At 38.9% G+C, this 26,884-nt stretch overlaps 1 protein-coding gene across 3 annotated transcripts in view; it reads left to right on the top strand.

Moving 5' to 3' along the window:
• The window catches only part of Crb1 (crumbs cell polarity complex component 1), a 185,045-nt gene that overhangs the window by 52,037 nt on the left and 106,124 nt on the right, over positions 1-26,884 (top strand). For all 3 annotated transcript variants that reach the window (XM_052737099.1, XM_052737098.1, XM_052737097.1), the window contains exon 5: positions 909-1,091. In XM_052737099.1, coding sequence (XP_052593059.1) covers positions 909-1,091 — 183 coding nt within the window. The remainder of the gene's footprint in view (positions 1-908; positions 1,092-26,884) is intronic.

The raw sequence follows: 26,884 nt of genomic DNA, 5'->3' as shown, positions 1-26,884 counted from the left end.
TCCTTCAGCCCCAGCTAACCAGAACCACAGATTCTCAACTCAAAATAGCAAACAGTCATTAAGAGACTTGTAAACTTCCCTCTGAAACGTCAGGAGACAGGCTCTGTTTTCTTCATTTCTCTCAATATTCTTATCTTCCAAGCTCCCACCGAACAGCCTACCAAGCTTTAAACACTGAACAGCCCAGAGTCCAAATTCCTTCTGTAATCCTCCCCAAAACAATGTGGTTAGGTCTGTCACAGAGATCCCCCACTATACTGGTACCAATTTCTGTCTCAGTTACTCGGAGCTTTAAGGGGTACCTTAGAGTTTCTAATACTGGGATGAAACATCATGACCAATGCAAGTTGGGGAGCAAGGGGTTTGTTTGGCTTACATATCCACATCTAGTTCATCATTGAAGGAATATAGGGCAGGAACCTGGGGACAGGAGCTGCTGCTCCTTCTTCTCTGATGACTCTAACCTGTGTCGAGTTGACATAAATCAGGCTAGCACAAGGGACTCAAGGCTGGCTGTGTGGATATGGCAGACTTTTTAGATACTGTCTTAGTTTCAATTTTTAAAAGAATTATTTGCTAAACTAGTATACATGGTTTTCCGTTCCACCAGTGTTCAGATTAAATCATAGTTACCTTGAAATTGCCTTTTATTTCAAGCCTTACTAATGAAACCTTTCTAAAAATGTTGAACAAAGTCATACATCTTCTAGAATTCATTATGTATCCCTTATCCATTGCTACTGGAATCTATTTCCATGTAGCATCCTCTTATCGACTTCTCCTGCTAGCTTTTCCAGGGTGGGCATCTTGCTAATTGGCACCAGCACAGTGGTCAGCCTCCTCTCAGACATGTGCCTGGCATTTCCCAGGCTTTGGCTCAGCAGTTTCTCTGAACTTTCATCCTGCAGGATACACAGGTGCCCTGTGTGAGATGGACATAAATGAATGCAGTAGCAACCCCTGCCAATTTGGGGGTGAATGTGCCGAACTGTCCTCAGAGGATCTCTATGGACACATTGCTGGCCTGCCTTCCTCCTTCAGCTACCTTGGAGCCTCAGGCTATGTTTGTATGTGTCAGCCTGGATTCACAGGTGAGGCTAATGAAATGAGAAATGACTCCTTGTGTTTTATGGCAGAGAATGGATGCAACTAAATGGCTGTTTAGAAGTAAGACCTGTGCTGTGTAAACTCTGGTGCCATGGCACAAAGGGTCCCCCTTGTGGGCATGAAAAATATCTTGGATCACATGTAACTCCTTAACTCATGGGGGAAATGTAAAGAATGGGCATGGAAATGAATAAAATGGGAACCATTTTACTGAGAATTGCTGACCATTTCAAATTCTTTACTCTAGAAGTGACTGAATTTGAGAATTTTTTATGGTTTGTTCATATTTTCTGGCAAAGTTATTATAGTTATGTATATGTACACAAAGAACAATTATCCAGTTTCAAATAATCTTGCTCAACGGTTCTGCAGCTAAAGTCAGTTAACTCATCAAACTTCAGCGGCTGCTCTTTCTTTGGAAGCACCTTCTCTAAACCCCAAGGCCATGCGTGTCTATTTTCCACTTAAAAGAGGCATTTGTATCTACTGTGTATTATGAAACTTTCAGAACTTTTGAAACAGCCCCTCAAATTGTTAATAAGTAGTGATTTACCCACAGCTGCTAGATACCAAAGAGAAAGATAATCACAATCTAGGCGTCTACCCCATCTTTTTCTCCATAGATTAAATATGTGCTTCGGGAAATACTTTAGCTGCTGTTGAGAATGTCTGGGGAAAGCTTATGATGAATGGAAACAAATGAGGTCCACTTACACCTAGGATTCCCTTGATTTTACTATCTCATGTTTGAAGATGATGGACTTTGATTTTGGATGGCACTTTTGTCTGGTTGCTATAGAAGCTTTGTCTTGTGGCAGCATCAGGATATATTACCTGATCAATTTCTAACATGCATGCTTTTACCTTAATTTTCAAAGGGTATGAACATAAATCTTGTGATGTGTCTTATTTTTCTATCATGTTGTCATGTAGAAATCAATATGAAGTTTAAACATGTAGGTTTGTCTGTAATATATTTATGTAGTTACCTCACCCTTAGAAATATTTCATTATCTCATTTCCATTTCATACTTTTATTTCCTTTAAAACTTACCCGATTTTGGTATATTGATGCATTAGGCAACTATTTTGCATTCTTCTTGGAACAAAGTAGTGATTATATTTCAAGGATCCCAAATATTAAGTTTTGGATTACAGAAAGGAGATTCAATAAGAGTGAGAAGCCATTGTTCTATTGCCTTATCAGAAAAACAACATGGCTGAACAAGATATAGAATGTTCTGGAAAGGTTGGATTTAATTATGGAAAAGAATGAGTGTATGAGTTAAAATGTCCTAGCTGCCCCCAGTTTCTGTGGATGAATGAATTAGTATTTTTTACCATGTGAACTCTAAAATTGTGTTCCCATCATCAATCTTCCCCCCAAGGTGATTCAATGATAAAGTCCTCATGCTTTTGCACAGTGAGCCAGTGGAGAAGGAGAGTGGAGTGTCTGTGGCTTTTATGGGCCAAGTAATGACCAACCCTTCTTCCCACATTCATTGGTCAAAGTTCACTCATAAACCACATCTAACTATACAAAGAATGAGAATCGTTCCCTGCTGTGTGTCTGAAACAAAGAAAAGCAATTTCCATGAGCAAGTGTTCACTGTGAAACGACAGCCAGACATGGTGGGATGAGGTACAAGCTGACACTGTTTACTTCTGCTATTCCAAGTCCCACTTTCAGTGCTAATTTATTTTAGTTTCCTTCCAGCTTCTTAAATCAACCCCTTTAGATAGTAATCACACACTGTTTTAGGAAAGAAAGGAAAGGCTCATGTACAATTTGCCAAGTTCCCCCAAGGAAACCTTTTGTATTTCCACCAGCACTATGTGAGTGATTGGGTTCTTCAAATTTCATTAGTCTTTGATTGTTGGCATTGTTAAAATATTCTCTGTTCTGATAGATATCTAGTGATATCTCATTACATTTTGAATTTCCATTTATTTAATGACTAGTGATGTTGAATAGTTGTCCCCGTGCTTATTGACACATGTTTAAGCAAAATGGCTCCATGACTTCACAGAGTTTCTTCTTAAAGTATTTGTCTCTTGATTAATTTCCACGTACAGACTGTAGGCACTTTCATTGCTAAGTTATACCTTTTGAAGTTGCACTTAGTATTTAATTTTCTTTACAATGATTGTATATAGCATTATATTTTAAATTTCATTTCTACACATTCACTGTAGTATTTAAGTAGAAGGACTCCTGCCTGCGTCTTTCATCTTGGGTCTTGGGCTCAAAATGCTTCCTTACCAAGAAACAAAGGGTGCTGTGAACCCCTATTCTGCTATTGTTGAATAGAGCTCTCTATATGTCAATAAGCAAATTAGGTGATTATATCCATGCAAGTTATTGCTAATTTGTTGTCAAATTTAAGCTTATGTTGCTGATAGCATTGCCTTGTCTTTTTTTAATGACTTTAGAATTTGTATGATTTCCGTTTTATTCCTGGTTTCAATATTTTGCATCTTCTGGGTTTTTTTGTCCATTTTCTTATATGTATTTATTAATTTTGTTCCATTTTTGTTTGTAAAGATTTTTTTGCTTAATTCATTTTTCTATTTTCAATTTTGTTGGGTTTTGCTCTTTATTTGGCTCTCCTTTCTGCTTTCTTTGAGTCATTTGCTTTTTGCCTTCTAATATGAGCATTTAAGAATATAAATTAGAAAACTTAACTCTCATTACTGTCCTAGGAGCATCCCACACAGTCATGTATGTGCACTTTTTCATTTTATTTCACCTTTCCTGTATGTTTCTAAAATTTACTTTGGGTATTTCTAAGTGTGTAATTCTGTCATTCTGCTATTGATTTATAGTTTTATTCATCAGGATTATAGAACACATTCTATGATTTCAAGTATTTCAAAATTTGTTCAGGTTTGCATGTGTCTTGGTGCCTGTCTTTAGATTTCTGAAGAAAAAGGTACTCTCTGTGTTACTGAGTATGAATATCTATGTATATCCACTAGATCCTGTTGATTGTGTTGCCCACATATTCTGTACCTTTACCAATTTCCTGTCTGGACAGCTTACTACTCACTTAGAAGACAGAAGTGAAATCTCTGCCTACAATGGCAGATTTGTGTTTCCTCTTTCTGCTCTAATAAGTTTTGTTTCCTGTATTTTTGAGGTTTTGAGGCTCTGTTGTTTGGCATTCATTTTAAAGTCATTGTCTCTCCATGGGGGTTGATCCTTCTGCCATTATACAATGCTCCTTGTCTGGTGTATGTATTTAATTTCACATCTACTTTATGTAATATTACTGTAACCATGACTGGGATTTTAAAACTTAGGTTTGCATGTTATATTTTAACCTACTTTTCCATTCTTGACCTACCTGTGCCATTGAATTTGCGGTTCCTTGTAAACAGCACATTAAACAACGTGTTATTGAGTTGCTTTTAAATTTTTATCTCTGCCTTGTAGTTAGTATATTTAGATCATTTGACTTTTTAGTATATTAGAGATAATCTAATCTTTGCTTTCTGTTTGATTGCTGTTTTCTTTATGACCTCCTGTGAGTTACTTGACAAACATTTAAGATTCCAACTTGATTTTATTTATCACGTGTTACATAAATTTTATGTTCATCATTTTGTGCTTGTCTTATCAGTCTTCCACTGCTCTGAGGTGAAGTACAGAAATGTAACATCTACTTAGGTCCTTTCAGTCTCCTGTCTTTGGGGTATCGTTGCTTAGAGGATCAGATGATGTTACAATTTTGATTTTAATCATTAATGTGATTTAGAAAAATGATATTACCTATATATTGTTCTTTATTTTTTTCTTCCTCCTCAAAATTCTTCTTTGTTCATTTTTTTTTCTCTTCACTAACAAGCTTCAAATTTTAAGGGTGACTCACTGTTAGAGACAACATCTTTTATTTTTCTTGTCTAAGAAAGGCCTACTGTCCACTCATCCTAGAAGGAGAATTTTGTTAAATACAGACTTTCCTTATAACAGTTAATTGGAATTTGAAAAAGTGTATATTACCTTCTTCTGAACTCTATAGTTTCTTTTTAATACAATACTTTTAACTTACTCTTTGAGAATTTCAAGCATGAATACATTGTATTTGGATCACATTCACCCTCCCACTCCAACTCTTCCTAGAAACCTTCCCCAACATGTCTCAGCTGATTTCATGCCATGTCCCATCCCTCTTAAATCACTGAGTAAATCCATGCTATCCATATGCACTTTGATATGAGCTACGAACGAGAGCATGGTCCAATCTGCCAGAGGCCATGTTCCTAATGGAAGCTGACTCTTTCTAATAGCAGCCATAGACTGTCAATAGATATTCAGCAAGGGATTGGGGCTCATGTACCCCTTTTCCATCAATGCTGCAATGTTAACTGGCTTGATCTTGTGCAAGTCTTGTTCAGTTAACGAAAACTCCTGTGTGTTTAGGAGGAAAACAGTCCTGTCTTATCCAGAATAGTGTTCTACCCTAGTCCACTCTGACCTCTAACTCATAATCTTTTTGACTGCTCATCTGTGATGTTCCCTGAGTCTTGGGGAGAGAGTGGGTGAATTTATATATCTCATTTAGTACATAGTATTCCCTAGATCTTCATTGTTTATACTTTTATCAGTTGTGAGTCTCTGTATTAATTACCCTTCACCACATAAAGAAGATTATCAGATGAGAACTGAAAGCCATGCTAAGCTAAGGGTAGAAAGACACAAATTTTAAGACAGTTTGCTGCTGGATAGTAGCAGGCTCACCCTGAGCCTGTAAGTTTTCCAGATAAGAATTCTTGGCAGGCTTTACCATGCCAGGCATGATTTTCCTTCTGTGAATAGGCCTTAAATCCAATCAGAAAGCAGTTGGTTATCTTTATGACATTTATACCAACCACTATTGCACCAACTGCCTTATTTTGTCAGGCTGTTCAATGTAGCTTGCAGAGTTTACAGCTGGGTAAATTGTTGATGACTGTTCTCTCCCAGCAGCCTGCATAGTACCTTCCTGAACTATGAAACCTTTCCAAAACGGAAGCTTCCAAATCAGCACCAGTTTCATTTTACATGTCTTGTGACCAAAGTGTGTGGTATCTTGTAACACTAAGGATGTTTGAAAATACACAATTTTATAAGCTTCCTGAAAGAAAATATATATGTAAGGATTCAAATGGAACTAATGGATTAATATTCCTCCCAGATGCCAAATAAAAACCTAGGGCCCACTATGGGATACCTCCTCTTAAGCTGGTGAGGGTTGTCTCAGAAACCCTCCCCCAAATATAGGGTATTGTCACAGTTCTTGATTGTATTCCAGAACTTCTAATGAGACACTTTCAGCCATTGAAAGCAGTGTTTCCTGTAAGTAATGCATCATTTCTAGCTGGTTTCTTTCTTTGTCTTGAGTTTCAGTTTTGCTTAATTTTTCCTTTTTTTCCTCTAGTTTTCAGAAGTTAATTTATGATGTACTTTCATGTTTCTGTATTTGAGTTTATCCCACCTTTGATATACCCAGTATGCCAACAAGCTTTTTGTTGCTATGACAACCAGCTGTGATTAGTCCATTCCATAGGAAAGTTTATTTTGGTTCATGGTTTCAGTGGTTTTAGTCTGTGATGACTTGGTGCCATTATCTTTGGTACTGTGATGAGGGAAGACATTACGCTGGGTAATGTGTGGCAGAGGAGGTTGCTTCACTTTACGGTAGCAAAAGAAAATTAAAAAGAAGGGGAAAAGGAGAAGGTAGGAAGGACCCTAGGGTTCTGTACAAGGCAGTATCCCCAAAGGCCAAATTTAGTTTCTCTAGGCCCCACCCCCTAGGGTTCCCCTCACATTGCAATGGGCCACAGAACAGTGAATATGCTTTTAACCTGCAGGCCTTTGGCAGGTGGATATTCATCCAAACCATAGCACTCAGATTTTCAAATCTTTGGGCTTTTGTTATTGATCAGATTTTGTGAAAATTTTAGACAATTTTTCATTGAATAGTCTATCCACATTCTTTTCCTACTCCTAAAAAATAATGCTATATCTTTTAATATTAATAAATTTTATACCTTTTGCTGTTTTTATAACGTTTCTAAATTCCCTCCTGCCTCTACTGTCTTCATTCAGACTGGGCAAATTCTGTTTTTTTTTTTTGTAAAACCACAAATTAATTCCCCCTTTCATCTCTTTTTTATTACTCTATCCGGAGAGTTATTCCTTCCATTGTCTTTGGTAACTATTCAATTTCCACTAATGAGTGCTGTGTTTCTGATAGTCAGTGGTGTCCTTGATTATCTCATACTGTTGAATTCCCAGTGGTCTCTGCTGGTGGCCCTTGAGTGGCTAGTAATTGTTTCTTTATTGGTGAGTTTAGAATGTGTGTGTGTGTGTGTGTGTGTGTGTGTGTACATGTATACATATCATAAAATAGTAAGTTTCTATATGGCTTTCTAAAGTCTTTAGTGTTAGCTATCTCTCTCTATTTCTAAGTGTTGTGATGAACATCCCCATGCCACAGGAATGTGGAACACATCTCTTGATAGTGTGGAGGAGTTTCAGGGTTGCTGAGGTAGTAAAAAGGATGCCCAACTGCTAGTAAGGCTCCCCTACCCTACCAGAAACACTCTGTATCCAGGAGCCCATGGAGATGGGAATTGTGGTGTAACACTGGCCTAGCACATGGTGGTCCCTGAATGGTTAGAAGGTGTTTCTTCTTTTGGAAGAGCTGGAGTTAAAGATCCACAAGGACAAAGAAACTTCTCCTTGCCACTGAAAGACAGAGAACATGGAACTGTAGTGTAGTCCCTTTTGCTGAGGTCTTCCAGACTGAGGGATCTGATAGAGGTGAGGGCATTTCACAGGTTGTTGGGGTACAAAAAAGACACAATCAGACAAGTAGTAGAGAAAATATATTTGTGTTCACGTTGCCAGACAGAATTTAATGGAAATTATAAGAACCTGAATGGCTCAATAAATTAGTATTTATTTAAGTGCATGCGCTGTGTATGAAAATTGAAAGAGGCTCTGTGTTTTGTCCCTGAACTATCCCTCTCCAAAGTGAATTTGAAACTCTTGACTTACATTTTAAGTGTTAATGGTTCATTTTGCCTCCTCAAAATAAAGTTATATGAATAGCTTCAACAAGTTTCCAAACTGTTTCCTAATGAAATCCCAGTTTCAACTGTAACTCTATCTCACCAACCCCAATTAGCATCTATTCCAAAGAAGAGGAGCGGCATTGGCATCTCTGGAAAGCTACATTGTGGCTTCTGAGGCTGCTTCACCCATCTGCTCTCTGAGTAGAAAAAAACTGAGGTGGGCAGCAGGGGACCATGAACATCCTGGCGTCAAACCTATAAGCAGGGTTCTTTACAAAACACCCGATGAGAGCCACCTGCCAGAGTGACTGCACACAGAGCCCTGGTTCTCAGGTTCACCTGCTTTAAACACACTGTTACTAAAAATGTATCCATGTTTCATTAAAAATTAGAGCCTGAGCCCATGTGAAAATTAATTCTTGTTCTTTTACCTAAGTCCAACTAAAACAACCATATAGGACCAAACATCATCAAGAGCTTTGCATATACATGAAGGCTTATGATGTAGGAAGTATCACCTGGTCAAGTAAAATTTCCAATAGAATTTGTTCATCTGCAGACAACATCTTAGGCTCATTGTTCTTAGAGATACTTTTTTCTTAAAATTAGAACTTGGGAATATGGATTCTAAGTGACTTGAATAGATTGATTGATTGATGGATTGATGGATTGATTGATTGATTGATTGATTGATTTTTGAGTTATGCAGCCCTGGCTGGATTAAAATTCACTCTGCAACTGTGTAGACCAGGTCGGTCTTGAACTCACAGAGATCTGCCTGCTGCTGCCTCCCAACTGCTGAAATTAAAGTGTGAGCCACCACAACTGGTCCTACTGAACAGATATTTTATACATGTACAAAAACACAATTCTAAATATAAAACATTGCATACAAAAGTATAATCAAGTCATAAAATAGGATCTAAAGCTATTTTTTCTAATTTCAATTCTGTCACAGTTTTTCTTTTCTTTAACTTTATTTCGTGTGTGTGTGTGTGTGTGTGTGTGTGTGTGTGTGTGTGTGTGTGTGTGTAGGATAAATGAACAAATATGTAATTGATAGTAAAAGTGTACAACTCTAAGTGATGCTCCATGGCTTCAGCATGGACATTCTAACTGTACAAAAGGTCACTGGAATGGATAAAGTTTGGAACTGGGCAAGTGAATGGCTCTCTTGATCTAGCTGTGTTATATCTGAGTTCATTACAATCAAGTGATTTTATTTAACTAAAAAATTAGGGACCAAACTTTGTTTCACTATCCTTATTTACTTAAAAAAGAACTTCACTAGCTCTACCCACTTCATTTGCTTTGGCCTGTACCATGAAAATTAATTCTATAAGCAAAACTCCTGACAGTGTGTATAAGTACATTTCTTGGTGAAACTTTTTTTGTCTTTCTATGTTTTCTGTAAAAATTAGGATGGGTGTATCAACTCTTTTTACACAGATTAATTTTGAAAAGCGTACTTACTGAATGATTACTGTCATCTATAAAAATATGAAAGTAAGGGGAGAGAAAAATTCAGTGGCCATGATTTAGAAAACTAAATACATGGGGAGAGGGGGTAGATAAATTGGTGAGACCAGATGACAGAGTCTGTAAACATGTAGTTGAATACCTTGGACACTTAATCAGGTGAAAATTCTAATGTCAACTTAAAGCCACTCTAGATAGGGGAAAGATTGTGAATAAATAATCAGCAGGCAGATGCCAACTCTGAGATCCATGCATTCACCACCAAATCTGAGAAAATAATTACTTTTCTAAAAACAAAATCATACATCCATGACAAAGCCTTCTTCTGAAGGAAGTCCATAACTCAAGTCTCAGCCATCCACATCATCATAACGTAGGCATTGCCTTCAAGACTGAAAACCTGAACTGTGGATATTTTATACAGTGGTTTTGTTTTCGTGTGACAGATGGAGTCACCAACACTTTAAAGAGCTTTAAGGAAGGCAGTAACCACAGCAAGGTGCTTGTTAGAGTGAAAAGTTGAAGAAACTTTTCAAAGACAAGCCTGAGGATCCTGGGAGTTGTTCTCTCAGAAGATCATACTACAAGCCCTCATTAACTAAGTTTTTTGCTCAGAACCCATCCTGACATTTCTTAAAGTTGTCTTTAAGCATGTTATTTATAGAAACAGTATTAGTGGCTACTGTTAACTTAACCTTCAGTTCCAAATAGCCATTCTGTAGCAACTGTTTGTTAGCAGAATACTTTTTCTGACATTAACACAGGGCACATCCTAGAAGCACCTGCTTCATGCTGCATCCTCTCCATACTACAATATATGTAGTCATCAGGTCTCGGTCCAAGGATAAGTTTTCAAAGCCTTGGAATGACTACTTCTCTTATTGAGTTATTGGATATCTGTTTCCTAAAGCATGTTTTGTTAGACCTTGTGCTAGTTACCTTTAATAGGAATAGTATTGGTGCATAAAAAGGAAAGAAAATTAAAAAAGAAAGAAAGAAGGAAGGGAGGGAGGAAAGAAGGAAGGAAGGGACGCAGGCCGGAAGGGAGGGAGGGTGGAAGTGAGGGAGAGAGGGAGGGAGGGAGGGAAAGAAATACCAAAAATAATCCACTTTTAATAGAAAAGGTTTGTTTTAGGTTTCAGTTAGTTTCAGTTAGCCTTATTATGTTGGCCTTCGTCAAGCAGCATACCACAGCATGTTCCTCAAAACTGATCACCTCGGGACCAGGACGTGAACAAAAAAGCAAAAGTGGAAGATGTCCAACCCTGTAACAATTTCTTTGTGTCTACGACCAGCTCACTTAAATTTGTCTCTCTAATGTGTTTACCCAGCAGGACAACCCTGGTTAATCTTACTCTTCCAACTTCTCTACACCTACAAGCAATTTGAATGTGAGTGGAGAAAAAAAATCACAAGGTTTACCCTGAACCAAGTGTTAATTTAAATGTCTGACCCCCAACAGCACCAAAGGACTTTTGTCACCAGACAAAAGAGTTCTGCTTTTAAAGCTGTCCATTAGAACTCTTTACCTTAAGCTTCTGACATTTCTCCCCTCTTTGTTGCTCTAAATTGATTATTCTTCCTTTCTTTCTTTTTTCCTTTCTTTTTTTTTTTTTTTTTTTTTTGGATTTTCAAGACAGAGTTTCTCTGAGATAGCTCTTGAACTCACAGAGATCCACCTGCCTCTGCCTCCTGAGTGCTTCGATTAAAGATGTGCAAGCCACAGCCTGGATTGCTTATTGCTTCTAATCTTACAGAAGAAAAACAACCACCTTGGTTTTCCTCCAACAAATGCATTAATCTTTTATTTTATTCTCTTTACATGCTCGTAAGTCATCCTGTCACTGCTCTGTGAATGTTGGCAAAGCAAGTATTTGCAACAAACTACCTGATAAAATCAGCTTATGGGGAGAAAGACTTATTTTAGTTCACAGGTCATGGATATAGAGCATCGTGTCAGAGCAGGCACGGTGGTTGCTGTATAGAGAACTCCCCTGGAAATGAGTTTGGATGTAAAATCCTCAGGGCCTATGTGCCAGAGAACCACTACTCCAAGTTAGATTCTATCTCCTACAGCCTCCCCAAATAGTGCCACCCACTGGGGGACTTTATGTTTAAATTTGTGAACCTGTGAGACATTTCATAGTCAACCTACAGCATGCACTACATTTATGTCAATTACTCCTGTACTCAGTTTCCACAGAACTGGCATCACATGCACTTGGCAAATTTGTGTCACAACCAAGGAAAACTGAGTTGAGGAGTTTGGTTTCAGGTAGGCAACCTATTTTTTTACCCACACAGAGACACAAATCACACCTCAAAGTTGCTTGTTACAAAGCCAACCCCAGTAGACTGCCAAGGTAATTGCATTTTGGAATTCCCAGCAAGACTTACAGGGTTGCACAAAACCCGTGATGAAGATTGCCTCTTCCAGCAATGCATCCCTTGACCCCTACATTATATGACAATGACACTCCATGTAATATTGTACTCATTCTGACTGGAAAAGGTCTGTTCAATTAGACTAATGCCATTATTTAAATAACTATGTTATCAGATAACTATAAGCAACAAAATTAGGTTAGCTTGTAGTGTTGATTTCAACTCTATTCCACAGGACTCAACTTAGAAAGTTAAAATTACCCCAAACACACTAGTGGGTCATATTTTAGATAACCAGAATGTAGTCAAAAGTCAGTGTTGCCCATTGGATGCACAGAATAAGGACAGTACTAGTAATCTCAGAGACAATATATGAGCAATCCTAACTAATAGGTTTTCTGTAGGCCAACAATAGGTTTCTCTGCCAATGCAGTAAGCCAGATCGAGCTGAATTAAAAAGTAAGAGAACAGATTTATTTGAGCAAAGCAACTCCTGGGTGAGTTCTCTAGTCCCAAAGATCGAGGCTGAAGAAGTCATGCACCTGAACTAAAGCGGGAAGTTATATAGCCTATAGGCAAGGGGTGATGATGTGTCCACCACAAGCTGGGTTTGTGGCCAAGTATAACCAAAACCTGAACTCTTTAGACAGAGACTTGAGCTGCTGGCAACTTCAGGGGAGGAGCTGCCATAGCCACTAAGAATGTGGAACTGGGCTTTTTGGTGCTTTTTCTTTGTTGGAGATTCCCTGAGAGGGTGGAATTTAGAGAGAGAGAGAGAGATGGGGCTTCTCAAACATGCAGGAGTAAGTTGGAGGTTCCAACTGAACACTAACCTGCAAAATAGAGCTTCTTCTATAGAGGGCACAAAGTAGAGCTGCTTCTGTAGAGGGCACGAAGTCCTCATGCCCACAGATAGCACTAAGGAAGCCAGAGATGTTAAACATGCAGGCTTTTGTCTTCAATAGAAGGGGTTTATTTAATAACCTGGTGGTCTTTGCTATCTGTTTGACAAGCTTCGCTGGAATTACTCAGACTGTTATGTTTATCTCAGACTCCTGAGCACTTTTTCTCAGACAATAGAACCCATTCTTATGAAAGAGGTCTCATATACTTTGCAAAAGAATTTACTATCATGGTTATCCAAGACTCTTCCTCCCTAGACCCTTACCCTGAGTATTGTTTCTCAGTCAATAGAATCTATTTTTTTTATATAATTGCGGCTTTTTTTTCAAGACAGGGTTTTTCTGTGTAGCCCTGGCTGTCCTGGAACTTGCTTTATAGATCAGACTGGCCTTGAATTCATAGAGATCCATCTACCTCTGCTTCCCAAGTGCTGACATTAAAGGTCTGAGCCACCACTGCCTGGCCAATAAAATCTATTCTTATGGAAGAGGTCACCTATACTTTCCAAAGTATATGCAATAGTGTACTTTGTATGGGAGTTTCAATGCAGTCATGCCTTGAGCTTTGTCATGATAATTGTCATGGGGAAACTTCTTTCCATTGTTGTACTGTGTTTAAACATGTCACTAATAAACTACTCAGGGTCAGACTCTAGAAGTTTGAACCAACACCGGGTAAAATCATGTTGAACTGGATTTCCTTCTTTCCTCATGCAGATTGCTACCCCGCCCATTGTGGTGTATGCAGGGATGCCCTTAACACAAAGAGCAGCTATCCCCATACACAACACAAAGGGGAATACTGAACTCCAGGTTAGAATTTGTTAGGCTTGATTTAGCTCACTGCTATATTGGTTTGGTTAATTTGATGTATTGAATCGTCGCAGGACCAACTTTCACATGTACATCCAAAACTGCTCAGGCATCAAGAGATGTGCACTCGCTATGGTGTTAAGACTGACATGAGCTTTTACGGGACTGTGTGCACATATATATGGTTGAAAGGAAGGCAGATCCAGGAGCAATTGTAGATGGTGTTTGGCTTGGAAGAATATCTTAGGATCAGCCAGCTTTAAAAAAGTTGTTCTGTTCCTTTAGTACACAGAGGCATGGAGATAGATGGGAGTCTTATATAAGTTGCCAGCTTCAGCTCCTGCTAGATTTACCTAGACAGCATCATTGCTTAGCCAGTATGCAATGCTGACCCTGAGAAACAAAATGATTCTAGCCGTCCTTTCTAAACGCTCTGGGTTCTAAAGTGTTCTATCCTCTACTGTTGGGACAGTTCTTTTCCTTCCAAAGCTAGGAACTCAATGTGTTGTAGTTTCTTTAGTTTTGTCCTTTTGCCAATCATTTTCTCTGTACTAGGTCTTTCAGCCAGAAAAGACAAATGTCAGTGAAAAGCATTTACAGGGCCTGGGTTACATAGCCTAATAGTAGGTCACTGGCCTACCATATGTGAGGCATTGCAAAAAGTAAAACGTACTAACCAAAGATAAAGTAGAGATGCATTATATGTTCCACCTTAGTACGTTAGGTCATGTGGTGAAAGTGTATTCAACCAAATGTTCTTTATTTTTTTTAACTTTTTTTAAAATTTATTCTTTATATCTTTCACATCATGTCTCCCAACCTTACCCATCTCTCTCCCCACCCAAAATAAAACAAAATAAATTTTAAGAGAAGAAAAAGGGGGAGGAAGAAAGGGAGAATCTTGCCATGGAAGCTGCAGTGTGATACAGTGAGTAACACTGTAAACCCCTTTATCCATACATTTTTACATGCAGGCGTTCATCCCAAAGAATCATTGGTTTGGTTCGAGGCCCCTGGTCTCTGGTATATCATCAGTGCTGGGCCCTCATTGGGACTCTTGTTGGACATCTTGTTGCTGCTCTATGGTGAAGATCTTGCACCCCTGGGTCCACAGGACTGACCACCTCCACCCTCCCCACCATGCTCCAACAGATCACATATGGGGTGGATGTTGGAGTGGGCCAACACATAGCCCTGGTTCTGGGCTTGTATAGTTGTAGGGTTGGTCAACCCGTCAACTCTCCCCTGTCTTTGCCACCAGGGTGGACCCTCCAGCATTACCCAGGCTAGCTCACCCCTTACAACCATGAGCAAGGGACAGGGCCATTTTTCCAGTTTTCATGTCCTCAGGGTCAGTTCTCCCATACCTACATCTTCAGGACCAGCTCTACTGTGTTGCCCAAGCTAGGTGTAGAGGTCACTCTCCAGAGTGCTGCAGCTGATGAGAAGCAGGAACTGTTCTCCCAGTCTTATAACCTCAAGGCCAGCTCTTCCATCAGCCTCAGTCTTTGATGGAGGGAGGCATCTCTCCTCTGCCCATGACACCAAGTGACAGATGAGTAATGGGGACAGCTCTCCCATGCTCACAATGACAGAGCTGGCTCACCACATCTCTGCCAACTCTATTGTGCTGCCTAGGTGAGGTGCACGGCCTGCTCTCCCGAGTGTTGCAGCTGATGTGAGGGAGGGGGTGTTCTTTATTTTTATGATATAGAATTATGCTGACTCAATAGTAACTTCCAGGTAGCTGAGTCATAGTTAAGTTGTTTCTCTTAATTGCTATACAGTATGGGATTGATGCCTCAAATTGCTGTCATCTTATCCTTTAGGGGGAAAAAAAAACATCAGGTCCATGACTGGTCAAAACAGAATAATATACATTCAAAATAAATGTTTATAACCCCTTCCCCTTCTCATCTTGGTCATTTATTGGTCACTGGAGGTGGAAAATAAGAGATAAATCATTCCTGGCAATGGCCACATTGAATATGATCTCTCAACAGTTTGAGTCTATCTAAAATTCTATACTGAATAGAATCACTTCATTGTCAGCACCATCTGTCACTCTCTGAATGCTTCCTGAGTCAACCACTGCAGATATGTTGTCTGCTGGATGAAGCCCCAAGGAATGCTGCCTATTTCTACCATCATGTTCTTCCCACTGAGAGCAGAGTGAACAAAACCAATAAGCCTTGAATGCTACCCTCTGCCCATCAGTTTCATTCAGATTGACAAGTAGTACAATGGAAGTCCCTTGCTTCCCTCACTGTCACCCATCTTCAGGAATGGGGATGTAGCTTTAATTAGAGTCCAGAGAATCTTATTTTGTCTACAAAACCATCCCAAAAGTTGCCTTTTATTTGCTTGTTTGTTTAAAAAAAAAAGCCACATCTCAATAAGCATGTCATCTTTGCTGCTAGAACTGTTGGTCTGAGATTTAATTTTAATCTCATGTGTAAGCAAATCAGTTAGGCTGCTGCTGTTTCTGGGTGTTTGGTCAGAGGCAAGGGACACTATTAGTTTATTATTGCTGATAGCATGATCGTCACATTTGAAGAGGTTCTTATTTTGTGTGGAGGAAGAGGCAGTAGGATCAGAAATTCAAGGCCATCTTGGCTACATGGTGAGTCTGAGGACAGCCTGAACTATATATGAGACCTTGACTAAAAAGAGGAGGGGCATACAGCCCCTGGTAATTTGCCCACACCTTAATAAATGTTCCCATACTCATGAGCACACGGACAGCACTAACTGGACTCTACATAATTAATATCAATAGCAATAAAATATGAAGTTAGAAGGGAGATGGAGTGGGCACTAGGTACAGCTGGAAAAGGTAGTTGTGGGTGAATATGATCAAAACACATGATATAAATGCAGGACGTTTTCAAAGAATACACTTAAACTACTGAATGGAAGCTTTGGATAAATCTCAGGACTCTTGCAGGCAATATTAAGCAAGCTTAAAAGGTTAGGAAAGCTTTTCTTTTTAACAGTTAAAACTTTACTATGTCTTAGGAAGAGTCTTTCATCCATCTAAGCCAGATATAATTAGCCGGAGCTCAGAATTCTTGCTCCAATTATAGCCCATGCCAACTTTGATAAATTAAATTTTCTATTCCAGTTGACACATCACAATTTGAAAAATGTGCTCTCTTTATTTCTGATTGATCCTCTGTTTTCAGATGTGTGTAACACCTTCAGTTTCCCAGGTTACTCTCTTCCAATCAAGAACTTAAAGATTTACAAAGAGAAAACTCAAATGTAATTAATGTAAGCATTTCTATTTTTGTGGAAAAGCCTCAAGTTAAAATGAATTTTTTAAAAACCCGGTTGGACCATTTATTTTTTATGATTTTATGATTATATTTCTCAATGGATTGTTTTACAGCTGCTGAAGTTATTCCTGGGAACATGATTCCAATCGTTTGTGTAATAAAGCACTTGGTAGCTGTTCTCTACACTTGCTGCTACCTGGTGGCACTAGCTTTGAGCTAAATGTGTATTTCTAGTGCGTAGTTTGTGACAAAAGTCGTTTTACCTGTTGGCTGTGTTAGTAGATCTCTCCTTGTTGGATTAACTTCTCAAGACAAAGTCATACGATTCTGTCGACTATAACGAAGTTACTGGTTTGTTTTTCTTCATTTTGATTCCTTGTTTAATACCTTGTGTATGAACAAGGGGAAGGGGAGACAAACAGGACTGGCCTGTGCAGGCAGGCCTTTGGGCACATGTGAAGCTATCAGTGTTTTCCAACCATCACACAGAGATAATTCCCACCCAGTTTGGGAAGATATTTCAAATTAAACCAAACAAGAATTTCTGTTCTCCACAAAGAAGCTTTTATCTCAAGTAAATTTACAGTTTAGGTCAATACATGTTTAATATTGAATTTTTCAGGTAGTGTTGTTGACATGTTATAAATTAAACTGATTCTGCCTTTGGGTTTTTTCTTTCTTTCTTTCTGTTTTGTGTTGAATTTTTTTTCATTTTTTGAAACAGGGTTTCTCTGTGTAACAGCCCTGACTGTCCCAGAGATCCGCCTGCCTAGGCCTCCTGAGTGTTGGGATTAAAGGCGTGCACCACCAGACCTGGCAAACTTTTTTTTTTCTCTCTCATATATTATATCCTGACTGCAGTTTTCCCTCCCTCCTCTCCTCCCAGTACCTCTCCTCTCCCCCAAATCCATGCCTCCCAGGGATATCAACCAATCATGGCATATCTAATTGCAAGAAGACTAGGCACCTCCCCTCTTATTAAGGCCGAACAAGGCAACCTAGTAGGAGGAAAGGGACCTAAAAATGAGGCAAAAGAGTCAGAAACAACCCCTGCTTTCACTGTTAGGAATCCCACAAGAAAACCAAGCTATAGAACAGTAACATATATGCAGAGGCCCTAGGTCAGACTCTTGCAGGCTCCCTGATTATTGGTTCAGTCTCTGTGAGCCCCTGTTAGTTAATTCTGTGGGTTTTTTGTGTGTCCTTGACCCCTCTGGCTTCTACATTCCTTCCACCCTCTTCCACAGGATTTCCTGAACTCCAACTAATGTTTGGGTGTAGGTCTTGGGTCTTGGCATCTGCTCCTATCAGTTGCTGGATGAAGCCTTTTATCCTAGGTATCTGGGCAGTACAGCCTCTGGCTCCTGACCCTTCAGGCAGTATCAGGGTGGGCTCCCTCTCATGGAATGGATCTCGAGTTGGACCAGTCATTGGTTGGCCACTCCCACAAGTTCTTCACCAAAGATCCAAAATTTTTTTTTAACAAAATCATAGAAAAAAATTTCTAACCTTAAGAAGGACATGCCTATAAAGGTACAAGAAGCATACAGAACACCAATTAGATTGGACCAGAAAAGAAAGTCCCCTGCCTCATAATAATCAAAACACTAAACATATAGAACAAAAAAGAATACTAAAATCTGCAAGGGAAATTGGCCAAGTAACATATAAAGACAGACCTATTAGAATTGCACCCCACTTCTCAACAGTGACTCTAAAACCCAGAAGGGCCTGGGCAGATATCTTGCAGACTCTAAGAGATCATGGATGCCAGCCCAGACTACTGTACTGAGCAAAGTGTTCAATCACATAGGTGGAGAAAGCAAGATATTCCATGACAAAGTCAAATTTAAACAACATTTATCCACAAATCTAGCCTTAAAGGAAAACTCCATCCCGAGGAGGCAAACTGCACCCATGAAAACACAGAAAATAAATAATCTCATAGCAACAAAACCGAAAGAGGGAAGGATACACACACACACACACACACACACACACACACACACAGAGAGAGAGAGAGAGAGAGAGAGAGAGAGAGAGAGAGAGAGAGAGAGAGACTACCACATCAACACCAACAAGAAAATAACAGGAATTAACAATCATTGGTCATTAATATCTCTCAATATTAATAGAATCAATTCTTCAATAAAAAGACACAGGCTAACAGAATGGATACAAAACAGGATCCATCCTTCTGCTGTATACAAGAAACACACCTCAAATGCAAAGATAGACATTACTTTAGAATAAAAGATTGGGAAAAGATATTCCAAGCAAATGGACCCAAGAAGCAAGCAGGTGTAGCTATTCTAACATCTAACAAAATAGACTTCAAACCAAAATTAATCAAAAGATATGAGGAAGTACACTTCATATTTATCAAAGGAAAAGTCCTGAAGATGACTTCTCAATTCTGAATATCTATGCCCCAAACATGAAGATACCCTTGTTTGTAAAAGAATCAAAGCTAAAGCTTAAATTACACATTGAACCCACACATTATTAGTGGGAGACTTCAATTCCCCACTCTCAACAATGGACAGGTCTTCCAGACAAAAACTAAACAGTGAAATAATGATGCTAGCCGATGTTGTGAATCAAATGGACCTAACAGATGTCTACAAAACATTTTACCCAAACACAAAAGAATACACCTTCTTGTCAGAACCTCATGGAATTTTCTCCAAAACTGACCACATACTTGGTCACAAAGCAAGTCTAATTAGATACAAGAAAATTGTAATAACCCCCTGCACCCCATCAGACTACCAGGGGTTAAAGCTGGATATCAACAACAGAAACAATAGAAAGCCTATCCTGGAAATTGAACAACTCTCCACTAAATGACTACTGGGTCAAGACAGAAATAAAAAAAATAAAGATTTCCTAGAATTCAATGAAAATGAATGCACAGCATACCTAAACCTAGGGGACACAAAGGATTGGTTCTTTGAGAAAAATCAACAAGATAAACAAACCCTTATCTAAACTAACTAAAAGGCAGAGAGAGAGAATATTGAAATTAACAAAACCACAAATGAAAAAGGAGACATAACAACAGACACTGAGGAAATCGAGAGAATCATTAGGTCATACTTCGAAAACCTGTACTCCACAAAACTGGAGAATCTAAAAGGAATGGACCATTTCTTGAGAGACACCACTTTTCTTTCTTTCTTATCTACTTGCTTCTTCTTGTTTGTTCTTTCCCCTTAATTGCAATGGCTTTTAATAATTCCATTATGTGAAGAATTCTGAGATCCAACCTTTACATTTTCTGAAAGAAAAGGAGGAAATAAAGTTGCTTGTTAAGCCTCTGCACTTCAGCCATGTACACTTCAGCCCCGTTTTAACTACTCTGTAGTTGTCTCACCTCAAGGAAGAGGGTCTGGTGAAACATTCCACAAACAGCACACACCCTTCCACTGAAGCCATGCACACTTATTTCCTCTGTTTTGTTTACACTTACCCCTTACACTGACCAAACCACACTAATACAAGCATGAGAAGTTCTCATCTTGCTTTTTGTTCTTATTCTTTAGCATTTGTTTTTATTTCCATATTACACAACATATGTAAGTTTGAGCTTGCGGCTGGAGAGATGGCTCAGCCTGATCAATTTGTTATAAGGGAACACATTGTACATCTAGTATCCAGTCAAGGCTGTGATGGTACCTTCTTTTGAAGGCAGCAACAGGTGTCAAATTTGGATCATAACAGGTTACAATCAGTTTGAGCAATATTTAAAAATTAATTCTATTTTAGTTGTATGTATATTGATGTTTTGCCTGAATGAATATCTGCATACCAGATGAATGCCTGGTGCCTGCAGATGCCAGAAGAGGGTGTCCTGTCCCCTGGATCTGGAGTTACACACTGTTGTGAGCTGCTGTGAATTAAATTGGGTCCTGTGGAAAAGAAACCAGTGTTCCTAACTGCTGAGCCATCTTTTTAGCCCTTGAGTGATGATTTTTTTGTTTGTTTGTTTTTTGAGACAGGATTTCTCTGTGTAGCTTTGCGCCTTTCATGGAACTCGCTTTGGAGACCAGGCTGGCCTCGAACTCACAGAGATCCACCAGGCTCTGCCTCCCGAGTGCTGGGATTAAAGGCGTTCTCCACTGCTGCCTGGCATGTAACGATTTTTTTTAAATAATTAAGACTATAAGAAAATGGAACAAACATCTTTACAAGAAAGGAAGGAAGGAAGAAAAGAAAGAAAGGTAGAAAGAAAGAGAAAAAGGAAGGAAGGAAGAGAGAGAGAAAGAAAAAAGAAAGAAAGAAAGAAAGAAAGAAAGAAAGAAAGAAAGAAAGAAAGAAAGAAAGAAAGATTGATTCTGTGTGACTGGGCTTGTTTTTGAATAAGAAAGATGAACCCTTATACTGGGTGATCCTTGGGAAAGATTGGCACTTCTTAAACTTTTCCTTTTGAGGCTCCTTATTCCCAAGAAATTTGTGTGTGTGTGTGTGTAATTTGAAACATACAGAAATATCTATACACGTCAAACTTTTACTGGCAAAAAAAAAAAGAATTGTATTTTAAGACAACCCCTTGATATACATATAATTTTACCATTTATGAAATAGCAAATTTATATGCTAATGAGATGGATGTGTACATATGTATTAACAGAGAGTTGAGTATCCGCTGAACATTTAATGCTCGAGAACACTGATCATCATCCTCAATGTTTTTTAGAGTTGATCAATATTTTCACTTTATGATCATTGATACTGAGAATAACACATAAATGGAGAAAACAAAATGGCAGAAGCATGTTCAGGGCCATTTCTGAGAGTGCCGGAAATTCTATTTTAATCCCAAGCCAAATTCATTTAACAACTTTTATGAAACTCAGCTCAGTGACTTGGAGTGTGATAAGGTTGTTTGTATCAATCTTGGTGGACCTTCGTGCAAATGACAGCTCCCTGCTCTACCCTGGGGAAATGCTCCCTTCTGGTCTGAGCGAAAATGGTTTCAGGCTCATCTATTGTTCACCAAGGCACAGAATAACAAAATAAATAAGTAAATAAAGTTCAGTGCAAGCTGTTTTTAATAGGTATGGATACGTATGGCTGGGATGGTTCCTTCTAGAATGAAGAATGTGCTTCACTAGCAAGCAGCTATGGTTATAGGATAGCTCCCCAAGGTGTCTGTGTGGTTTTCAAATCAGCCAGAGCTGGCAAGAGGGCAGTCTGTTTGGCTATTCGGATAATAGTCTTTTGCTCAAGGCAAGCCAGGGCACGAAGGAAAGACCTAACAGCTGGCAATTAAGGAGTCAACCTGATTTGTCCCCCAATATCTTAGCTTACAGGAAAAATAAATGTTAAAAGCAATGTTTACAATAAAAACTTAATATTAGCAGTGATTTAACAGTTTTCTAATAATGCCTAATTCCTGCCACAGTGACACAGGGAAATGTGGAGCCCTCTAATCTGCCTCACATGTGCTGGAGACTTGGTCCCTAGCAGGAACTAGAGTGGTAGAAACCCTAAGGAGAGGTGCCAGGTATTAGGAGATCTTCCAGTCAGTTGGAGAGGTACACTGGACATGTCTTAACCCTTTCTTCTTCCTGATCATAAAGGAAGTGTTATGTTTGGCCACATGCTCCAGTCCTGATGTGGCGTCACAGGACCAGCAATCATGGGCTGGAGCATCGGAACAGAGAGGGAACAACTCTCCTCTTTGCAAGTTGGTTACATAAGGTATTTGTTTCGGCGCGAGGAAAGCTGACTAACGCAGGGTCAAGGCAACTACGCACATAGACAATGGCGTTCTATTCTCTGATAACCAGTGAAAATGAGATTTATCCTAGGAAGAGATTTTCTAAACTCACAGAGTAAAGCCATTCAGAAAGTGCTAGAGCATGCTATTTGTTTCTATTCTCCTTTGTTATTTTTATAAAGCCTGGAATGAGGAGTGTAAGTCCTACAAGATGGAAATGTAACTGTAAGCCTGCTCTTCTCTTGTGAAGTGTGCCAATTAGTAGAGTTATTTGTGTCTTCCATCTTTGCGAAAGCATAAGTTTTAACAAAAAAGATGTGCCCTGGTGGTGCCTAGAACCCAATTCTGTAATTACGAACGCCAAGTTCAGCCTCATAACTATTACCTCATCTGCATGTACTTTTTTGTGGGAAAGTTTGCTTCATTTTTTTCCATATACAACAATCTCATTTTATGATGTAGATGTCTCAATTACTTCAATGATTTAATAAGTAGAAAAAGAAGAAAATAATACAGTGGCCCATTTTTTTTTTTTTACTTAACCACTAGGTTTAACAGGGCCTGGGTTGATTACATTGAGGGCAACATTCACTTTGAGTCACCTATGAAACAAATATTCTGGAATAGCATCAAAAGTTTTTGAAGAGAATTGTTTTCTGAGCATTGGGGTGGGAGTTTGAACAGTGGTCAGGACCTTCCATTTATCTATTTCTGTCAGTGAGTTTTAACACCATTGACCTGGCCAAACTCCAATACCATTCATTAAATCTTGCCTGTCTCAATCATCCTTGAAACTTTAATAAGGCCCTATATTTCTTATCCTAACCTACCTTCATAACATCTCTTAGAGCATCCATCCAGCTGTGGCCATTCACTTAAGAGCTAGATTTATCTAGCAGCTACAAACATCCTCCTGCTCTCGTTCTTCTACAGAAGCAAGGAAAAGCTCAGTGATTTGTTCCAGTGAAAAGATTTGAATGTCTTAGACATATAGGTAGGAAAATTCAAATACTATAATCAATTTTGCAAGCATTTCTCATAGTACATTTGTTAGGAAAAATTATAGAAGTACACGCAAGCACTTAACTTCAACCAGAGTTAGATTCCACAAAATGCCCCAAAGTAAAATGTTAAAAGCAATGGAAAGGAAGCCTTCCACCAAGATGCTCTCTCCTGATCCTCTGAAGCCTTTTTGCTTTTGAATTCTCACTGTTGGCTCTGGCATGCTTTGATGCAGCATGTCTGAGCACATCACCATATCAAGCTACACAAAGCAGCCTAGCAGGGCTGATCAGCTCCCTCCCACTCCACCCTGCCTCCCAGAGCCAACACAAGTATGTGTCTAGCACATCCATTCTCTCCTCCTGAACTCTCCTTGTTGGTGAGAATTCTTTAAAACACAAAGCCTGTTCCTATAAGCAGTGGGAAGGGGGAGCAATTCCTCAGCTCCTCCCTGTGTGGTGAGGACTGCTTCTTTCCATGACCTCGATATCTCCCTGGAACATATTCCATTTTACAGTTTCTGCTGGATGTAATCGATAAACAGATTCATTTAATATGTAAGGCAGGAAACACAAAGACGCTTCTCTGACAAATGTCTTGCCATCATGGAATATTCACCTCAGTATCTTTTCTAAGACCTACCTTCGAATTTCAGTAAGAACAAAAACTACTAAACAAATCAGCAGACCTGATATTTGAATCATCACTCTCAAATACTGAAAAATCACTAGTTAATATGAGCTTTTGTGAATGTTCATGTGAGGGATGCCTCTCTGACAGACTCAGCTAATTTCTAATAGGTAGATGCCTCCTTCTGGTGTATTCTCATCTTCTGTCTTTAACCTGTTCTGGCAATTGCATGCTGGAGAAGCGAGAGAGCTTTCTTGTGATTTAACAGAGAAGTCAGAGAGAACTAAACTATGACTCCATGTACCTCAGGCACTCTCTGTCTTCGTTGACACTATTTGATCTACATTTTTATAGGGTCAGTTAGGTCATAATAAGCACACCGACATAAATGTCAAGTATAGTATTCTGCTTTTAGCTACATGGTTTTGTTTTTAGGTCCCCCAGTGATAGCTTAGAAAGTCTCACCGCATGGGAAATGCAGGCAGAATTTAATCTGTGTACAACTTGAAGTGTTTTCCTCATAAGGTTAATTACTCTTGTCCTTTGAAGTAAATTCTGCCAGTGAAATGTACTATTTCATTTGGTCAAACCAAGACCTATAGAAAATGAGTAAAGATGTAAGAGGACGTAGATAACTTGGATTTTTCAGGTGACAGCATAACTCATTGCAATGGTAATAAGGAATATTCTTCCTTAAACACAAAAACTGTCCACAGCCACTTAGCTAACTTTAGAAATTTACACACTGATAGACAAAGTCCATACATACCAACCAGTGAGATAATTGAACTCCTTACAAATGTTCTCTTTAATGCGAAGAAGCCAAATAATTTATGGGCTTTGGGGAGGATGCCTTGGCAGATGTGTTTGATGGTTCCCAACTGGTCTTCCCTCCTGTAGCCATAAGAGGTTTGGTTTCATGTCTAATTTTTAGTATTCCCAGCGCTGTACTGGGCATACTAAAGCAAAGCCAAATGGATACAGGAGTAAGCTATGGGTGGCTGCCAACAGAGAAAAAACAGTCAGTATATCCAAACACCTAGAGGAGCACCTGGTGTAGAGAAAACCCACTGTAATCACCATGATTATGGGTGCTCCTGGAGAGAAAGTACCAGGGGCTCATGACTGTGCCTTCAATACCTTATAGCAGCCTGGAGCAGACTTGGTAACCAGTACAATTCATGATACGTAAGTGAAGGATTCATGGATGAATGAATTTAGTAGAAAAAAAAACCAATACATCAACAATACTTATTCATGTAATTTGCTGATTTGTTTAGTAATTATGCTCTTAATGGAATAAGAAGCTAAATCTTAGGAGACATACTACAGTGATTATTCAAAAGAAAAGTGCAAGATAAACTTCAGAGAAACATCTTCAGGTAGCTTGTCTTTAATATTAAATGAGCATGTTTATCAATTATGTCTAGCAGAAACTCTAAAATGGAAAATAGTCCAAACTACAATTGTCGTTGAAAAAAATTTAAAAAAATAAATTCATGCATTAAGCTGTGTGGTAACCAAAACGTCTGGACATGAACTCAGCAAATAGTTATGAGAAGTTTGTACTAGTCACTGTTCATGACCTAGAAATGATTTACAGACAGTAATCATTGCCCTTGGGAACTTACATTCTTTGGAGAAAAACAAGAAGTACATTCACAAGGACGTTAGTCAGAGTACAGTTTCCAGCTCTTCAAAATGTATAGGTTATTCAGTATGTAGACCTGCTCCAGTCATTCTAGAGGAAGAGCGGTATTTCTCTAGCAGAAGAACAAACTTGGTAGCTGCCCTCATATATGGGAAGGCTAAGATGGTAATCATCTATTTTGGTTAAAGAAATACAGAGTCCTGTTCCAAATTTGAATGGGCCCAAAGTTAATGGATCTGCGCTCAGCCAATGCCAAAGATAGCAATAACAGCTACAAGATTTCCATGTGAAGCAATAGTAGGTATTGATTTCCTGGGGAACAGATAATCTAAATGTACACTAACAAGTGTTCTCACAGCTTCATCTCATTTTGATCTTCACTCAAAAAACTCCAGACAAGAAGCACCCAGAACCAGTACTCTCTCCATGTCCTGCCTCTTGAAAATGCCTTTTCAGGACTTGGTCCTGAAGGATTATTAAAAGCTGTGGATACATAATATATATAACTTTTCTACTTTTCCAATATAATTTGTCACTTAACATGCTCTATTAAATTGCAAAAAAATCTCTGTTATGCAAATATTTCCTTTAGGAATTCTAGAGTTTAAATTTGAAAACAAACAAACTCCTTTGTCCACTTCTAGCCACTGAGAAACTCAACCTGAGCAAGCCCTGCTTTTCATTCTACTTTGTGGTGTTTGTAGGTTTCCTGAGCTTTGCTATTCTGTAACATTTACTCTTTCTAAATGTCTTTATGCTAAATTGTCCTTGTGTTTTTGAAATTGTCTTAGTAGTTACACTGAGGCTATGCCTTTTCATACAAGCTGTTAAAAGTTCTTTATGCAAATAG

This window comes from Peromyscus californicus, unplaced genomic scaffold, assembly GCF_007827085.1.
Source record: "Peromyscus californicus insignis strain IS unplaced genomic scaffold, ASM782708v3 Scaffold_14__1_contigs__length_90479793_seg_2, whole genome shotgun sequence".
In the NCBI taxonomy this organism is placed as follows: Eukaryota; Metazoa; Chordata; class Mammalia; order Rodentia; family Cricetidae; genus Peromyscus; species Peromyscus californicus.
This window is presented reverse-complemented; position numbering and strand designations above follow the sequence as displayed.